This window comes from Takifugu flavidus, chromosome 5 (assembly GCF_003711565.1).
Source record: "Takifugu flavidus isolate HTHZ2018 chromosome 5, ASM371156v2, whole genome shotgun sequence".
Lineage (NCBI taxonomy): Eukaryota > Metazoa > Chordata > Actinopteri > Tetraodontiformes > Tetraodontidae > Takifugu > Takifugu flavidus.
The window spans coordinates 9,455,477-9,472,976 of record NC_079524.1 but is presented as its reverse complement, the minus strand read 5'-3'; the positions used below and the strand labels follow the sequence as shown (position 1 = coordinate 9,472,976).

Here is a 17,500-nt window from a genome sequence, read left to right as displayed (position 1 = left end):
TGCTTTCCACCCTTCTTTAATTATGTTTTTTGGGTGTGTGCTGACTCTGGATTATTTCTTTTATAATAAATATAATCAGCAGCCAATAATCGATCTATCCATAATCGGCATAACTGAAAGAAACCAAATCTATTTACGGGTTTTCTTTATTGGATTTTTTTGGTGTTTAAAATCTGTACAAAAAGGGAAAGATGTCAACAAAATGGCTTGTTTTTCATTCGCAACTTGTTTTTCATGGCACAAACTCAAGTGGCCAGTCGTTTAAAATGCAGTAGAAAAACAGGCGCTCACCCCCCCCGGTCAGTACCGCGGGTAGAGAACCCGCTCGATCTGCCCGTCGGCCTTGCGAGCGTCCAGCCACTTGCCGCACTGGAAGATGGTGGTGACCGAGTTGGCCGTGTTGGTCACCTCGATGCACTCCAGATACCAGCCGCAGCTGGAGCCGCGGTTGTCGTGCTCCACCTTGACCCTCAGCAGCTCCCCGAGGTCCAGCATCTCCACCATGAAGCGGTCGGTGCGCCCCCGCTCGAACAGGTTGCGGAACTTCTGCCGCAGCTGACGCTTGCCCGAGTCGCCGTTGACGCCGAAGATGGTGACGAAGACGTTGGCGTCCGTGCCGGCTCCTTTGACGTCCCCGGTGATGACGATGATTTCGTACTTGACCGGGACGAGTTTACGGACTTTGCTGGCGAAGCTTTCGATCGACTTGAAGCACTCAAAGGTCATGAACTGGTCTTTTTTGGCTGCCAGTGGGATTTTAGCATCACAGTGGAAGAAATACCTTAACGGAAACGTGTGGAGTCGCATCAAACAAGGGATAATCCACTGTCCACATGTTGAAACCCGTGGCGTTCAAACGGCACTCACTTGTTTCCCAGTTCCATTTCCGTCACCACCACCTCCGTAACGTGCCAGAAATCCCCGTTCTTCACCTTCTTTCCATCCTTGGTTATGTGACCGAGGCAGATTCCGGCGATCTCTCCCACGTGTTTGGAGGAGAACTCAAACGTGTCAGTGGCGCCGCTGCGAAATAAAATGCAGAGAAAAAACCCCTTCATTTATATTAATCCTGTTATAATCGCATAACTCTGGGTTCTAATGATTGATCAGCCTGTTTCTCCTGCTAATGAATAAATGACAATAAATGAATTACTCATTCATCACAGGAAATAATATTTTAGTTCATCCCTCTGTCGGGATCGGCCGCCTCAGAGTGAAGCGGTTGCGAAGCAAAACCTGCGTCAGAACAGAGATGATCAAAGGCCTCGTAACGAGGTTCAACCGAGGAAGTCAGACCCACCTTAAGAACTTCTTTTTCTTATTCTCTAGGACAAACTCCTTGGAACGAGCTTTCCTTCCCTCCAGTACGATCCAGGCGTTTTCCGTCGTTGAGGCGTCCTCTGAGTGACCTGTAGTGGTGGCGATTTCATATTCTGAGACAGAGAGAAGGTAAAAGTGGGGTTGTCGTGTGTGAAATTGGCAGAAAATCCTTCCTCGTTCATCAGGTAGAACATGGGTAATCTCGCCCACTGACTGGTTTTATCACTGAGGTCTATGGAGTCATTGTTGGCACAGGCCAGGTCCCTCATGATCTGTCCATCATCTTCATTTTTAGCTAACCAGCGGTCGCAGGGGAACCTAAAGGTCTGGTCCATGGCCTCATCTCTCACGTCAATATAATCCAGGTGCCACCCAGGAGCAGGGCCTGTCTCCAACCCGGAGAAAAGAGATCAGTACCATTTCATGTGGTATGGGGAACACGCAGTTTTGTGGTTTTATTAGTTTCCTCCTCACCTTTGTTATCATGCCACACACGGACCTTGGACAGTTCGCCCAGGCTGAGCAGGTCAGGAAATCGAAACACGTCTTTAGTTTTACGCTCAAACTTGTTCCTGTTGGTGCTAGTCTTCAGGGGCAACGTCCCAGTATCCCCGTACTCCCCAAACACAATCAGAGACACGTTGGCGTCGGTGCCAGCGCCTGTGTTTATCCAGGGTAACACGGAAACATGAAACAACTCTGAGTTTAAAGAGTTGAGATGTATTTTGTGTTAAACACACACCTGTAATATCGCTGGTCTGGACCTGGATGATGTAGGTCGTGTTCTCCACCATCTCCTCGTCATCCACCACAGCTGCCAGCTCGCACACCGTCGTCCTCTTGGGCCCTCTCGTCTTCGACAGCCAGCTCTCGTATGTAAACACGTACACCTCGTCCGTGGTCAGGTTCCGCATCAGCATCTGAATATATTTAGTTCCATGTTTATTGACAACCTGAGATGTGGCCAAAAAATGTTTTTATAAGCTTTTTGTTTAGCTTTTCCTGGAAATAAGAGAAACAAACCGGGATTGCATGTGAGTATAAGTTTAGAAGGGATGAGCCACTTGATAAGATTCAGACTAATTACAAACGCAGCCATAGCATACGTGACTAAATAACTGGCAGGCCGACAGCCACGTGACAGACTCAGATCTATGCTACAGCGCGTGCTGCGGTTGATTTACCAGCGCTCTTTTGTGGATCATAATGGGATGCAGCACTCCAGTTCTAATATTAAATGACCTTCAGATTTCTCTATCCCAGCGTGTGGTGAATAATAAGACGCACTGGTCAGGAAAACAACCTCCTTGCTCATTGTTAATGTAAAAAAAAAAATACCAGAATGTTTTTTTGTGAAGGTTTTGCAAACTAAAGTTAAAACAGGTTGGTTTTTATGGCATTTCAAATGTGTCCCTGCAGCCGACTGAAACAGAAGAAGTTAGCTTTTGCAGTTAGCGTAACCTTGTCAAGAAACCAGTCGGGGCGACTTCCAGAGGCATCAGTCCGAACTCTAATCTTCTTCAGAGGGGCTATGTCATCTACCTCCAGGCTGAAGGTATCTTCTTGACCCCTTTCGAATCTAAATGGCAAAAAACAAGTCTGAAATCGCTTCTTTTATTCATTTTGGTTAATAGGCACAAAATCCCAGCAGGTCCAGAGCAGCGTTGTCACTCACTTGTAGTTACTGTTATCAATCACCATCTATAAGCCGACTTCACAACAGCCTTCGCTAATATAAAACCTTGCTAAAAATTAACCAGAACACTAAGAAATGTAACCAAAAGAAAAACTTCTTGAACTCAGTGACGTTGACAGAAGTGAGTAATAAATGTGGCCATTAGTTTGACGGGCATTTGATTCTGTTTGCTAAAAAAAGGATTTAATTGCCACGTTTCTCTTCCCAGAGTGGAGAAATCGGAACACTAACCTGTCCTCGTTTTTGGGTAGAAGCATTTCCTCTGTGCTCCCATTGGCTCCAAAAACTGTCAGATAAATTCTAGCGTCGGTCCCGGCATACTGCGTGTCGCCGGTGACAGCTGTGACTGAATAAATTACCTAAAAGTAGAAAAGAATATTAAAGCCCCAAATTCTGCTTTGGTACATGTATTTCGACGCGTTCGCTGGATTCACATCAGACTCACTTTGCGGTTAATGTTGATTGTGCTGGCGTCTAAAACATTGAACAGTCTGCAAGCCAGACCGTCTCCCCTGTCTTTAGCAAGCCAGCACTTACATGGAAATATGTACTTGATCCCCTTGGTTGGCACGGCAACCGACAGCTCATCCACCAACCAGCAGCTATCTGGTGTGATGCCGTTATGGCCAAGCTGGTGAAGAGATGGAGAGTGACATAAGAGGGGAGAAGATGGAACTGGGAATTGATACTTCAGCTGATCTGGTTTGATCCGAAAGAGAAAGCGCTGAATTAATCATCACGTAGCTGGAACGGCTTCATCAGCGCGTGTGTGGAGGCAAATTCACTTCAAAACACACAGTCCCAGATTCTCACTTCCACTCGCTTGATCTCTCCTACGTCGGTGGCGTAGCAGACAAAGTGGTCCATGGTGCCGGCTACGAAGCCTTTCTTTCCCTCAGGCAGGTCCAACCACAGGCGCTCCGTCTCCATGTCGTTGGGGCCAATAATGATGACGTAAGCCCTGGCTGTCGTGCTGCCATCGCGGTCGACACCCGTGGATAAGGTGAAGTGGTACGGGATGACTGTGGGGAAGAATTCCGTAATTAGTGTTTAATTCTTATTGGAGTTGATTGCGTAACACTCGCAGCGGTTCAGCATTCTTTGCGTACTGGGTCCCTCTTCCACCGCTGGCGTCTTCTTCTTCTTTTTCTTTTTGTTGGCATTTCTGTCCAGCCCCTGTTTGGCCTGAGCAATCTTCTTTGAATTTGGATCTGTGTTTCTCTCCCCTTCATATCCCTGAATGACAAAACATTCATCGTTAGCGACTGAGTCCCCTCTCAGTGACCACAGTGAAACCGACCTTTACGTAGAAGGTCCGCTCTACGCGTTGGTCCTCTTTCTTTGTCGACAGCCAGCGCTCACACAGGAACATGTACACCTCTTCTGTTTCCATATCCAGCACTTCCACCTGGTCCAGGTACCAATCAGCCCCCATCAGAGAGTTATTGTGACGTACATGAAGCTTAAACACTTGGCCCAGGTCCACAGCCTCGATAGTAAACTTGTCCACCTGAGATTTAAAGAGACGAAGTGACTGAGTCTGATCCATGGACGACCCTGTGGTCACGTTTGATCCCTCTTTAGGTACCTGTCCTCTCTCAAACTTGTTCTTGTTGTTCTCAGATTTGGCCAGTTTACGCTCTCCTGTGTCTCCCAAATCTCCGTAGATGGTGAGAAAGACTGAGGCGTCAGTTCCTGCTCCAAACATGTCGCCCGTCCGCACGGACACTTTGTACGTGTGAACTGTGACAAAAGAAATACGTCATTACTCAACGTGTACAGGAACACACATCTTTAAATGGCCCACAATGCGATCATCAAAGTTGGAATTGACAGATTTTACACTGCTCTTTTACAGGTCCTAAGCAGGCACTGGAGTTGGTGGGTAACCTCGATTCAAATCAGGATCAACGTACTCTCCAAAGCATCTTCCACTTCGGTTTCAGTCTGCTTCAGCTTTCCATCCCTGAGGAGCTTCTCTGTGATGATGTCAGAGGGGACCAGCTCTCTCACCGTCTCCCCATCGTCTTCAGACTTGGCCAGCCATCGCTCACACGGAAAAATGGTGGTCTCTGAACCCTGCCGTCGAACACAAGCGTCACTGAAAGGCACCGCGCCCCGTCAAAAGTGGCCCACGCCTTTTACACCACAGCCAGGTCTGTTAACAATGGAGAATGGCCTTCAACAACCTTTCCTTTCCTCAGCTTTCGTCTGATCTCCACTCTGTCGAGATGCCACCCTGGGTTGGAACCCCTGTTGTCGTGTCCGATCCTGATTTTCTCTATAATGTCGCCGATGTCCTCCAGCTGAGAAAAGACCTCACATCGTCGACGGTGCTGCAGGAACGGCGTCGGGCCAAATTCTAAAACCCACTCACCTCCACGATGAACATGTCCGCAGCTCCCCTCTCAAAGTACAGACGTCTCTCTCTTTTGTTGACGCACAGGTGTTTCTGCTGAGTGCACACCCCCTTCTGTCCATACAGGACTATGAACACGTCGGCGTCGGTTCCAGCGCCGAACACATCGCTGGTGTAAATCTTGATCTCATACGGCACGACTGAAAAACAAGAGAAAAACGATGGTCATGTTTTTTTCAAAAGGGGGCAAACAAACGCGAGGACTGCCAACAGTTTCCTTCAGCGACGCCACCAGGCAAACACTAATAATGGCAGTTTAAATAGGCAAAAATGGATTTATGGGTAGCCACAAACCACCGCAGACATCTGCCAAATGTGAGAAAGCATCAACACAGGACCAAATAAACTGCTGACGCTAACCTGACAGCGGAGGTGAAATGATCATTATGACAGTGTCAGAGAGTCGACGGCCACTTCCTGTCTACCTCAGTACTTAAAAGCGTTTCTCCTTAAAATCCATCATGAATCATTTTCAACAAGATCTGATGATGATGATTTTAATCACAAAGTACACTTGTGTCCTCCACTTACAAGGCATGTAGAACTCTGTCTGTAAATCAGCAGGATATAGTTCCCTCACAATCGCCCCATCGTCCTCTCCTTTATCCAGCCAACGGCCGCATGGGAACCGGAGTCTCTGACCCTGCGAGGGGGCGTCAACCTCAACCCAGTCCAAAAACCAACCGGCAGAACCTCCTGTTGGAGGAAATGTGCGATGAAGTTAAATGACAACGTGAGCGATGGCCTATTTTTGCCCTTCAGAGTCTCTTCCCTCACCTGCGTTATCATGTCCAATTCTAATCTTCTCCAGGTCGCCCAAATCCACAGCCTCCACAATGAACTCATTGATCATCCCCAGTTCAAACTTATTCTTGTAGTTCTTACAAGCCTTGAGGTTGATGGTTCCTGTGGGGGTGAAGTGTTTTTTAATCTCAATTGTGATGGTTTTGCCTGACACTGAAGAGGGTGTTTATCGTACCGGTGTCGTCGTTTTCACCAAACAGGATGGCAAAGACATTGGCATCGGTTCCAGCGTGTTTTCTTTCCCCGGTTTTAATTTTCAAAGTGTATGTGGTTGACATGGCTGCAAACAGATTTATTAAGTCAGCGCCGGCATCCTTTTCATCTCCACGTTAATGTTTCTTTGCTCTCGTGTGCACCTGCATGTTTCATTAGCACTCAAATAAATATTTGATCAAGACTCTGGCTTATCTGGTCCTTTTACTAGGATATGAGAAGGCTTTGAATCAGTGTTACATTTCTGCTCCAGCCCCAGAGTCGTGCTTGTCCCCTCCTCATCCTCATCCTTCCTCATAAAGGCCTCATCCACAGGAACCAGCTCCCTTGCTATCTGTCCATCATCTTCATCCACAGCCAGCCAGCGATTGCAGGGAAAATAGTACCTAAAAACCAAAGAAAATCTGGTTTGAGGAACACGAGTTATAAATCGAGTATAAACTTGGTGTCTGGTTCAGGTACGTTGTATCGTCCTTTGTGTCCACAATCTCCACTCGATCCAGGTACCAGGATGAGTGGGAATGGCTGTTATCATGGCGGATTCGCAGCTTCTTCAGTGGACCCAGATCAACAGCTATCACAGTGAAAACGTCCTCCTAAAGAAAACAACAGTAGGATTTATTGGTAGGTTACAAGCAACATGTTATAACAGTTCAACCAGGTAATCTGACAGTTTCCAATTTGATCTTAAATACTGATGCCAGCGCAGTTATTCTGCGGAATAACGAATGGCTACTCTTGCTTTTAACGTGTGAGAAACAGCGCTAATTGTCCGCGGACATGAGTCGTGTGTTCCACCAGGACCGAGGTGTAATGTAGAGATTAATAATTCACCAGCTGGACTAAGTAATGAGTAAAAGTAGGCCAGGTTCAGTGACAAAGACTCTGCACAGCTCCTTTCTGTAACAGCTGGCATTCAGGAAGGAGAGCTTGTCATGGCACCAGAAAGAACTCCCACACGCACCGGAGTAGTTGTGATGGGGCACGGAAACGTTGGGAGTCCTGATCACTTTAATTTTGGCCTCCAGGAAACAGCGTGATTTTGGTTACGCAGCATTCGATAGAACAAAGGGCTTCCCTTTAATCCCCAGCCGATTTATAAAGAGCTTGTCTCTCCTTAAGCCGTCATACCTGCCCCCGCTCAAATTTGTTGATATTGTCAGAGTTTCTCAGATGGCGCTCTCCGGTGTCTCCGTTTTCGCCATAAATATTGATGAAGACGTTGGCGTCGGCCCCAGCACCGAGCATGTCGCCGGTAAAGACACACACTTCGTAGGTGTTGACTGCCAGACAATAGAAGGGATAAATTACCAACAGCTCCTTATCCGGTCCCACATATCGCCCTGGAAACTGTGTCAAATCAGATCATGCATGTTCGCAAAACCAATACTGAGGGATGACCATGAACACATCTATCACCTGCATATAAAGTGCTTTATACACATGGGCACTACCAGAAAATAAAGGGTGTATTGAAAGAAAAACACAATTAGAAGAAACCCCAAATTTTTAATCATTTAATCAACAGGTAAAAACAAGTTCTTAAACCTGTTAAAGGTTCACCCCTTCTCTGTCCGAGACACCTGGTTGTATAACTTTACCTTCCAGCTCTTCGGCGTCCTCCGGCAGCAGTTCCACTACCAGATCATCATCATCCTCCCCGCTGGCCAGCCAGCGAGAACATGGGAAATGGTACGTCACCACCACTTCCTGCATCTCCTCTCCGCCAACTTCTTCTTCATCCTCCTTGTCCTTTTTCTTCTTCTTCTTTTTTTTCTTGTCGTCCTTTTTATTCTCCCTGGGCACCAGCGCCATGATTAAATGCTTCACGTACACTTTTTCCAGGAACCACCCTGACCCGATTCCCAGGCCGTCGTGACCGATGCGGATCTTGAAAATTTTCCCCACATCTTTGGCTTCAATCTGTGGGTCAGTATTTCAGTTAAAAGTGGAACAAACGCTTCTTCTAATCAACCACAACAATATCCTGGGATGGGAGGTTTTGATACCTTGAATATTTCCATGGCGTTGCGCTCGTAGTTGTTGGATCTGCTTTCAAGCATGATAACCTCCGTCTTCCCCTTGTCCCCGTAGATCTGGACAAACACTTTGGCATTGGTGCCGGCAAACGTCACATCTCCGGTCACAACAGTCACCTCATAGTTAATGACTGATAAAAAAGAAAGCCCAAAATGTGACATTATAGTCAGTGTGGATTCTTTAAAGCCTGAACAGGCATTTTACTACACACATATACATGACAACGTTATAATGACATTGATATTCTCCCCAAAGAAGGAAACGAGTCTAATATGGTCTGTTTACATGGACCAGAAAGCTAGATTAATCACCCTCGAACCTCATCAGTATGCCTACATTGTTCCACATCCAGGATCTCGCTGGGGTAAATCTCCACCTGCGTCTTGCCATCAGCCTCATCCTTATCCAGCCAGCGGTGACAGGGGAACATGTAATGCTTCCCGTGAACTGGAACCATGATCTGAACACTGTCCAGGAACCAACCCGCATTCATGCCTGCATTGGTGTGTCCAATCATGAGACGGTTGAGCTGGAAGAAAGTCAAATGCTAAGTGAGGAGACTAGACCAACATTCATAAGTTTATTCCTGCTGTCACCTGTCCAATGTCAGAGGTTTCCACGGTGAAGATATCCACACGGCCCTTCTCAAAGTAATTCCCCAGGTTATTGTCTGATACCAGCAGCATCATCTTACTGGTGTCGCCTTTCTCTCCGTACAGCTTGACAAACACGTTGGAGTCCGAGCTGCCCCCCGAGATGTTTCCCGTCTTGACAGCAATGTGATAGTTGACGTCTGGCAAGACAGACAGGAACAAACATTTAAGCCACTGATCCAGCTGCCTGAACCACCCCCAACGCACAGGACTCCTATGAATCCTCCTTTGAGTGACGCATTCACTGTAAAGATATGATGATCTCATCGAACAGATCAAGCCAGATCAATATGAAGGGAAATTCCCCAAACTTGCTGTAAAGACGCTGTCCGTCTGAGAAGGGAAGCAACTCTCTGACGATCTGTCCATCGTCCTCACTCCGGTCCAGCCACCTGAAGAACACATGGAGGGGAGCGCTGAGATAATCCAGGCCTGTGTCATAAACTTCGTATTCAGTCTTGCTGGGAATAATTACCTGTTGCATGGGAATTCCACAGCATGGGCCTCAGCCTGGCCCTCCTCTCTAACAATCACTTTGTTCAGGAACCAGCCGCATCCTCCTCCTTTGCCATCGTGTCCGATCCTCACCCTGAGGATCTGCCCGATAGCCACTGCCTCGATTATGAACTCATCCAACTGCTCGTGCACGGACAAGTGCATTTTATTTTATACATTTATAAATCCCATCAGCACTCTGCATTTACTTCATCAATATCAATTAAGGACCCACGTTTCCTTTTTCAAACTTGTTGATATTGTTGCTGCAGTTAACCAGCCACCGATCGCCCGTGTCCCCCTGGTTGCCAATCAGATTCAGGAACACGGATGCGTCGGTCCCGCTTCCTCCGACCGTCCCCGTGCAAACCGTCACCCTGTATTTGATCACTGCGGCACAGACACAGAGTTCGCGCATGTTCGTACTCGGTGAAGTAGAAGGTGAAGTCGGGTGTTAACACGCACGGGGCAGCGGCTCAGGGACGAGCTCTCCGCAGGCAGGGAGCTCCCTCACAACCTCGTTATCATCCTCATTTGTGTCCAGCCAGCGCTCACATGGAAAGTTATACTTCTCCTTCGTCAAAGTCTTCATCAGAGTTGCCTGTTTTGGAAACACAGAAAGAGGGAACCCAGCAGGGAATGAAATAGATCAGCTTCCCTCAAACTAACAAATGAGACTCTGCTGCTCACCTTACTGAGGTGCCACCCTGCGAAGGGATTCCTCTTCTCATGCCACAAACGGACTTTGGTCAGCTTTCCCAAATCAGGCAGCTCAACCTGTTGGGTCATATCATGTTAAAAGATTCCCAATAATGCTCATTGTTTATTCAGTGGGTGTGTGGATATAAAGGAGTAATACTTTCCATGAACCTGTCCACCTGTCCCTGCTCAAAATTGTCTGTTTTGTTGTCTAGCCTGAGCTCATCACTCTTGCCCTTCTCGCCGTACACCTGGAAGCAGACATCTGCATCGGTTCCAGCGTTGGGCAGGTCTGACGTCCAGATCCACAAAGACCAGGGGTGCTCTGAGGAGACAAATTTACCAGCTTTCTCTTTTCCTCTGTTATTTCTGCTGCTGATTATTTCTGATTATTGTTCCTCCTACTCTTCTGACGCTTCTGCCTGAGCGACACCATCTCGTAGAGTTCCCTCTCTATCAGCCCGTCTCCCTCCTTCTCATCCAGCCATTTGTCACAGGGGAACGTCTGCTGTATCCCCGTGAATGGACAGTGCACCACCACCTGCGCAAAATCCCGTTCGGTGACATTCTCATCAGGGGCCTTCCAGACCGCGTGCATGCACGTGCGCGTCCACCGCACCTTTTCGCAGTACCAGCCGGCGCTGACGCCGTCGTTGTTGTGACCGATGGTCACTCTGCTGAGGGGACTGAGTAGCGCAGCGAGCTCAACGTTGAAGATGTCCGTCAGGCCCCTCTCGAACTTTCCTCCTGCCAGAAACACCTGGACCGAACATATTAAGACCCAAATGATCCGTCTGTTTTCATCAGAAACCAGAAAAACTAATTCCTTTTCTGAACTGCGTTAAGATTAACATTAATGACGTCTATCTCACCTTTCCACTGTTCCGGATGCCCTTTGAGCCGTGTATCACCACATGGACATGGGAGTTGGTCCCAGCACCTCGGACGTTTCCTGTCACAATCTGGACGTTGTACACAATACCTGGAGGGTACAGTTACACATCATGCTATCGCACACTGCCAGTGAGTCATTATGGTTCAGGGCCGCCGTTCTCCCACAGGAGCTGAACAGGAACCAGATCTGTCGTGACTCGAGGATTAATGATCACAGAGCGAGGCAGCAAGTCAAATATCTCGCCATTGTAAAGCGAGTTTATTTGTCATCCATAGTGCACCACTGCTTCCAGCGACACACTTTTCCTTAGAGAAATGTAAAGGTGGGGGTGCCAACGTGAGTTTCAACAGATTTTTACCTGTGGGCTGACTCCCTCCTACCAAAATGTCCCTCTGGATCTTCCCATCGTCCTCGTCAACAGCAAACCAGCGATTGATGGGAAATTCATACACCATTTTGTTTCCCATGTCATCTAAAATCACCTGTAAAAGGACAGTGATCATCAACTTGTTATGTAGTTCTGTGCAAAATTTAAGAGATTTGGTCGTGTCAGACATAATTTTTTGATAAGACGGTGTAAGAAATAACTCAAATACCCCAAAAAAGGCAAAACAGGCCATGAACAAGGGTCATTTTAGAGCCTTAACTGGAAATAACATGAAACGTTTGAGGAGAAAAGACATAAGAATCTTGTACAGGTGTTACAAAAGATGTTGGGGCCTTTTTTACCTTAGGAAAGCTTGTAAAAGTGTGTAAATTATCTGTCCGTTATCTGTAAGGTAATCCCTTAATGGGACATGGTTTCACTTTACACAGAGGGTAGAATGACGAAAACATACACGCATGCGTGTGTGAGTGTGTGAACAACCAACTCAGATGTCTTAAGCACCTGTGCGAAGCTGGAAATGAGCACAGTCGCACATGAGTGAGAGTTTAAAACAGTTCTGCTTCAAAAGCAGCTGTGAATCCTTCAGGTTGTCTGTGATGTCACAACAGGAAGTAGGTGTCTCCTCCTGTACAATAACGCGGCGCAGTGCGGTCGCTCTCCTCTCCTTCCTTCCTCACCTTGTCCACAAACCATCCGGCTGAGGAGCCCTTGTTGTTGTGGCCAATGGTGACCTTCCTGACTTTTCCCAAGTTCGGCGCCTCGATGGTGAACTTGTCCTCTGTGCCCTTCTCAAAGTTGTTTTTGTTGTTGTCGAGGCGCCTCTCGCCTGACCAGACAAAGGAAATCAGCGCCGTCTCATCATTTGAACATTTTGAATTGTTTGAGAAACACCTGAACGCCAGAATTCGATACCTGTGTCTCCAAACTCTCCAAAGATATTGATGAACACATCCGCATCCGTGCCGCTCGATTTAACGTCCGCCGTGTAAACGCTGACTACGTATTTATTATCTGGGAAATCCATATCAAAGATATTTAAAGAAGTCAGTCAGGCTATATTTGATTCCTTAAATAAAAAGGTGGACATCTGACGTACATTTAGGCGCTTCCATTGGATCCATGGTGCCCAGCAGGTCTCGGACATAGAGGCCCTCCCCCTCCACTTTGCTCAGCCAGTTGTTGCAGGAGAAGTAGAACCTCAGATGCGGCCTGATCACGTCTGTCACCACCACCCTGTCCAGGAACCAGCTAGCATTGATTCCCGTGTTGTCATGTTCGATTCTGAGGCAAAAGAAAAAAGCCTCTGGTTGAATCAATCGGAAGGTCGGACCCCTGATCGACGTCATCGAGAGTCTGTCCTACCTTATCTTTTTTAGAGGCCCGACGTTGTGCGTTCTGATTCGGAACACGTCGGTTTTGGCTCTCTCAAAGGCCGTACGGCTCCTAAAATGGAGATCGTAGTAAAAAGAAAAAGGAAAAATCACTACGGCTCACAAGTGAGAAGTAAAATGTATTCAAACCGGAGCACTCTGGTCCAGTACTGGTCCACTGTGTAAGTGTTTTATTAATATACACGTTCAGTCTCACGCAAACGTCCTTGGCAACCAGCTCATGCAGCCTTGGTAATGCTACCACAGCACAGCATGATGTGCTAGTTTGATGCCAAACGCACTAAATACCTCTTTTCTGTGCTGTGGGAAAAGAGACAAAACAGGACAACGTTTAGTTCCAGCGCGCCCACGTCTAAAGTACCAAATGGGGGGGAAGTCGTACTTGCTCGCCAGGTGAACTTTGGGAGTGATGCCGTACTCGCCAAACAGCGTGACGAAGACGTTGGCATCAGTGCCCGCTCCTCTCTCGTCTCCGGTGATGGTCACCACCTCATAAACTGGGAAAATTCACAGTGGCACGTGAGCAGAACATGGATGCACTTTTCATGGGTGGCAGGTGGACGAAGGGTGAGACAGACATTAGATAAACATCAGTCAAACGGGAGAAATACGACCGTGGGCTCTTTATCGTGGCGAGGAGTCGCCCTGTGACTGACAGGTGTCATATATCTGTAGGTGAACATCTCGTCCAGCACCAGGCTGCTTCACTGGTGTCGTGTGTCCCAGTCTATCCAACACTGTATTGAGCTCTTTAAGGGTCTATTCTGACATTAACCCTTCACTTGCCTTTCTTCTTGTGATACTCGTCCTCGTAGTTCTCCACCTTCTCCGGCTCGTAGTTGAGGAGCTCGTTCTCGTAGATCTCCACGTAATTTTCCACTTTCTTCTTCTTGCCTTTTGTCTTTCTGTTGTCTTCATCGCTGTCCCCCTTCTCGGAGCCTTTCTTCTTCTTGTCCTTCTTTTTCTTTTTCCCTTCCTCTTCGTCCCCAGCTGTCTGGTCTTCGTCCTCCTTCTCAGATTCCTTTTTGGATTTCTTGTCTTCCCCTTTGGATTTTTTATCTTTTGAGCCCATCCTGGTTCCTCTCTGGGACTTCTTTGGTGGCTTCTCGAACACTAATAAGACCTTCTGTCCCTTCTTGGAGTCATTGTTGTTGTTCTCGCTGTCCGTGCTTCCACCGTTCAACTCATCCTCGCTCTCTCCTTTAGCTTTCTTCTTCTTGGGAGTTTCTTTGTTTTTCCTTTTTGTCTTGCCGGTCTTCACATCTGGTGCCGAGGCATCAGAATTATATCCTTCTTCGTCACTGACCTTAAGCTTCTTCTTCTTCAATCGTCCAGCGTGCTGTGACTCACTGACCTTCTTCCTTTTCTGCTCCGGCTTTGCTTCCTGACCCTCCGGGTCATCGTCATCCACATCTTTGGTTTCGTCCTCAGCACCCGGTCGTGCTTTTTTCTTTTTTGCGGGCATCTTTAATTTATTTACAACCCTGTAACTTTAACCGATTTGTGTGTCCCGGAGAAACCTGATTAAAGTGACCCGTGCCGTGGCGGGAGTGACCGGCCCTGAGCAGTCTGACGGAGCTGCTGCCGGGCGAAGCCTGGGGACGTCCAGCGCAACAGACGGCAGCAGCTGCTTGGCTGACCTCATTGAATATGATAATCTTCTCATCACATGACCTGAGGAGGCTGCTGGGAATATAGGTATGGAAGTCAGCAGTCTCTCATTTGAACTTTTATTGCTGTGGAGTGACAATGGAAAAAATGGTGATTTGTTATGCAACCACACTGTAAAACTGATTCACGCCTGACTAAAAGCAGAAACAACCCTGAAAAAAGTTAAAAAACTAATAATGTAATAAACCTAAAGATAATGATATAAGTATCTCATATCAAACATTTGCAGTTTTTTAATCTTTTGGTGATAAAATATAAAAAAACAGAATTTCTAATGGTATAAAAATGATAGATATGCTTTAAATCGATCCTGAGACATATGAGGAAAACACATTAATGTGACTATTATCGTCTTCTGCTATTGTCATCTTTATCTGAAGATGGTGAACACTTTCCAGTTTGGATTTATCATTACATATTTTGTGCAATATGGAAAAATAAACGCATCTTTGAACTAAAATTTTTTAAAACTGCGACTACAGCAAAGAGGTGACGTCACACTGTGGTATGCCAATGTGTTAGCAATGTTGCTCTTATGTTTAAAGCACGCATTTAGAAGTTTCTTACTGATTGAGTTCTGCTTTATGTTTTGTTAAAACCAACCAACCAATCAACCAAACAAACAAACAAACAAAAAACATTTTGTCTTTCCCTGCTTTGTTTCTATTAAACACTCTATTCTATTCTTTTTTTAAATTACTGACCTGGAGCCTCTTGTGATGTAATTAAATAATTGTCCAGTAGGGGGAGACCTCTTCTGTTTTATGGGGATTGAAAGTAAATCCTTGATTTTGTTTTTGAATCCATTTCGCCATTGTTAAGTGATCTTCTGCAATATCCACGGCATGAAAGTGCCATAGTTCGGATCTCTTAATATTGTTCTCATTTTTGAACCACCTAAAAAGGATCACACAGTTTTAAAAAAAACTGCGTTAAAAAACCTTTTTAAAAATGTATTTGTTTATATTCTATGTTTCCTCTGTATCCTCTTCACAGAGAGAAGATTAGGTATGCGCCCAGTCCTGAAACACAAGGATTAGTAAGACAACTGTTGGTGGTAACAAGGAACTGGAAATAATAAGATGGCTTCTGCACAGAATATTGGAAATTTTGACTGCTGATGACAGAACCCTCTTTCTGTCTGGGAAAGAGCTTTTGTCTCCAGTTGCAGCAATGTTTTCCCTGGCGAGGCTTTTGTCAGTTCTTTCCCTGGCATGAGTCTTCAACCACACTGATGCCTGGATGCACTTTTTCTTCCCTGTCTTAAAATGGCATTGTTTCTGTCTACTCTAGTTCAGACTCATTAAGCTGTCCGTGTTTTATTCAGCTTGTGTTGAAAAATGTCATAATTGTTAGATTCAAGTCCTTTAGTCTATTTCACCTAAATGAATATTGCTGTGTTATGTTTATTATATCATCACAATGAGAATACGAGCCTTTATTATTTTCAGATCCCTGATCCCTCTGAGTAGCTTTATAGGGATCACTGAATCAAGGATGAGAAACAGCTGTTATATAACATGCCTACACATGTGAACTAAGTGGAATTAGGTTCCTCCTAAACAATTTTAGGCGGCTGTTTCCTTTAGGAGACAACAGCTACTCAAACAGGAAACAGATCAAGTGCGTGAAACATCTGGGTTTTTTTACCCCCTTTTAATTCCATCTTTCAAGATCTTTCTTCTTCTGATGATACAGCAAAGGAAGTATTTTAGACTACAGAGAGAGAGATAGGCGTGTCCATCCAGACAGATAATGGTCTTCAGAAGACACATTTATCTACAGCGTCTTTGATTCAAAGGGTTGGAATCCCAAAGCTCATGGTGTAGAAGGGGGTTAAATTATTATTAATTATTATAGGCTTGATTTTTGCAGATTTTTCCATCACTTTACCACCACCGGGACGATCCAGTGTGACCCCCCCACCCTCGAACCCCATCCACAAGTCTCTTTAAGGGTTGATTTCATTATTGAGTCCGAAGAAGCCTTTTGGATTAAAGGGGCATCATTTTATAGTAGTCATCAACCCAGTCCAACACGGCCAATAATCCCGCCGGGTTTTCTGTCCTACCAGGATACCTGCACCTAGATTATGGGCCTTTTAGGCCTGGACTGTTGACTTCTGTCTTATAGAACCAAGAATATTAACTAAAAACTGCTAAATGTTAAAAATGTCAAAGTGAGATAAAAAAAAAATGGCTACCAAAAATCTCCACTGCCGCTTCTTTCATTGCAGCACAAACGACAACATTGATTATTCAGTTTGACTTTTGACAGAGACAACCATTAAAATCACGCGTGTGGAAACTGCAGAAAGAGATCTTCAGCCAGGAGGAACCGACCTGACTGACCACAGCGCGTCGGCGATATAAGCATCAAGCGCCGACCCCGGTGGGAGTCTGAAACGCCCCTCACACTTGATGCTAACTTCAGATCCTTTTCAGATTATAAGCTTAATTGGTTTCCCAAAGCCACAAATATTTATTTTCTCCCCTGTCCTGAAGGCACGTTGTGATAACACAGCAGCGGTTCTGCGATACAGACGACCCCGAAAACAAACACAGCGGAGGGTCCGACTCCTACGGTTCAGCAAAGATGCACAGAAGGAAATGAAGAGGAGACCGTCGGGCCGCAGCTACGTGAGCAGCACCAGGATTGTGGTCGGGCGATGGTGCGACTGGGGACATCAGATCCCCAAACAGTGTTTTTTTTTCCACTGGAAGAGGACGATGTGGTTGGTCCAGAGAGAGGTCACGGCTTTAATCCACTTTAACCGCCGTTCCCAGGTGACAACGAGAAACAAAAGGTCTCAGATC

At 46.2% G+C, this 17,500-nt stretch overlaps 2 protein-coding genes across 2 annotated transcripts; both read right to left on the bottom strand.

Moving 5' to 3' along the window:
- Window positions 1–132: 132 nt before the first annotated feature.
- On the bottom strand, window positions 133–9,427 carry LOC130526556 (lipoxygenase homology domain-containing protein 1-like). Its single transcript, XM_057034343.1, has 26 exons — window positions 9,089–9,427; window positions 8,829–9,021; window positions 8,462–8,622; window positions 8,054–8,375; window positions 7,584–7,735; window positions 6,915–7,048; window positions 6,693–6,838; window positions 6,415–6,519; window positions 6,213–6,341; window positions 5,967–6,131; window positions 5,394–5,575; window positions 5,206–5,322; window positions 4,933–5,095; window positions 4,605–4,759; window positions 4,317–4,526; window positions 4,126–4,252; window positions 3,830–4,038; window positions 3,462–3,647; window positions 3,248–3,375; window positions 2,782–2,899; window positions 2,063–2,240; window positions 1,795–1,980; window positions 1,535–1,705; window positions 1,301–1,433; window positions 868–1,023; window positions 133–781 (listed from the first exon to the last, which is right to left on the bottom strand). The coding sequence occupies exons 1-26, from the start codon at window positions 9,410–9,412 to the stop codon at window positions 301–303; spliced, it is 4,731 nt and encodes a 1,576-aa protein (XP_056890323.1). The 5' UTR covers window positions 9,413–9,427; the 3' UTR covers window positions 133–300.
- A 92-nt stretch (window positions 9,428–9,519) lies between these two features.
- LOC130525961 (lipoxygenase homology domain-containing protein 1) lies at window positions 9,520–14,478 on the bottom strand. Its single transcript, XM_057033276.1, has 17 exons — window positions 13,800–14,478; window positions 13,375–13,510; window positions 13,302–13,313; window positions 12,985–13,065; window positions 12,719–12,903; window positions 12,535–12,633; window positions 12,300–12,448; window positions 11,593–11,716; window positions 11,212–11,333; window positions 10,959–11,099; window positions 10,745–10,880; window positions 10,500–10,664; window positions 10,331–10,347; window positions 10,106–10,241; window positions 9,876–10,030; window positions 9,641–9,781; window positions 9,520–9,537 (listed from the first exon to the last, which is right to left on the bottom strand). Exons 1-17 carry the CDS (start codon window positions 14,476–14,478, stop codon window positions 9,520–9,522), a joined length of 2,496 nt encoding a protein of 831 aa, XP_056889256.1.
- Window positions 14,479–17,500: the final 3,022 nt, after the last annotated feature.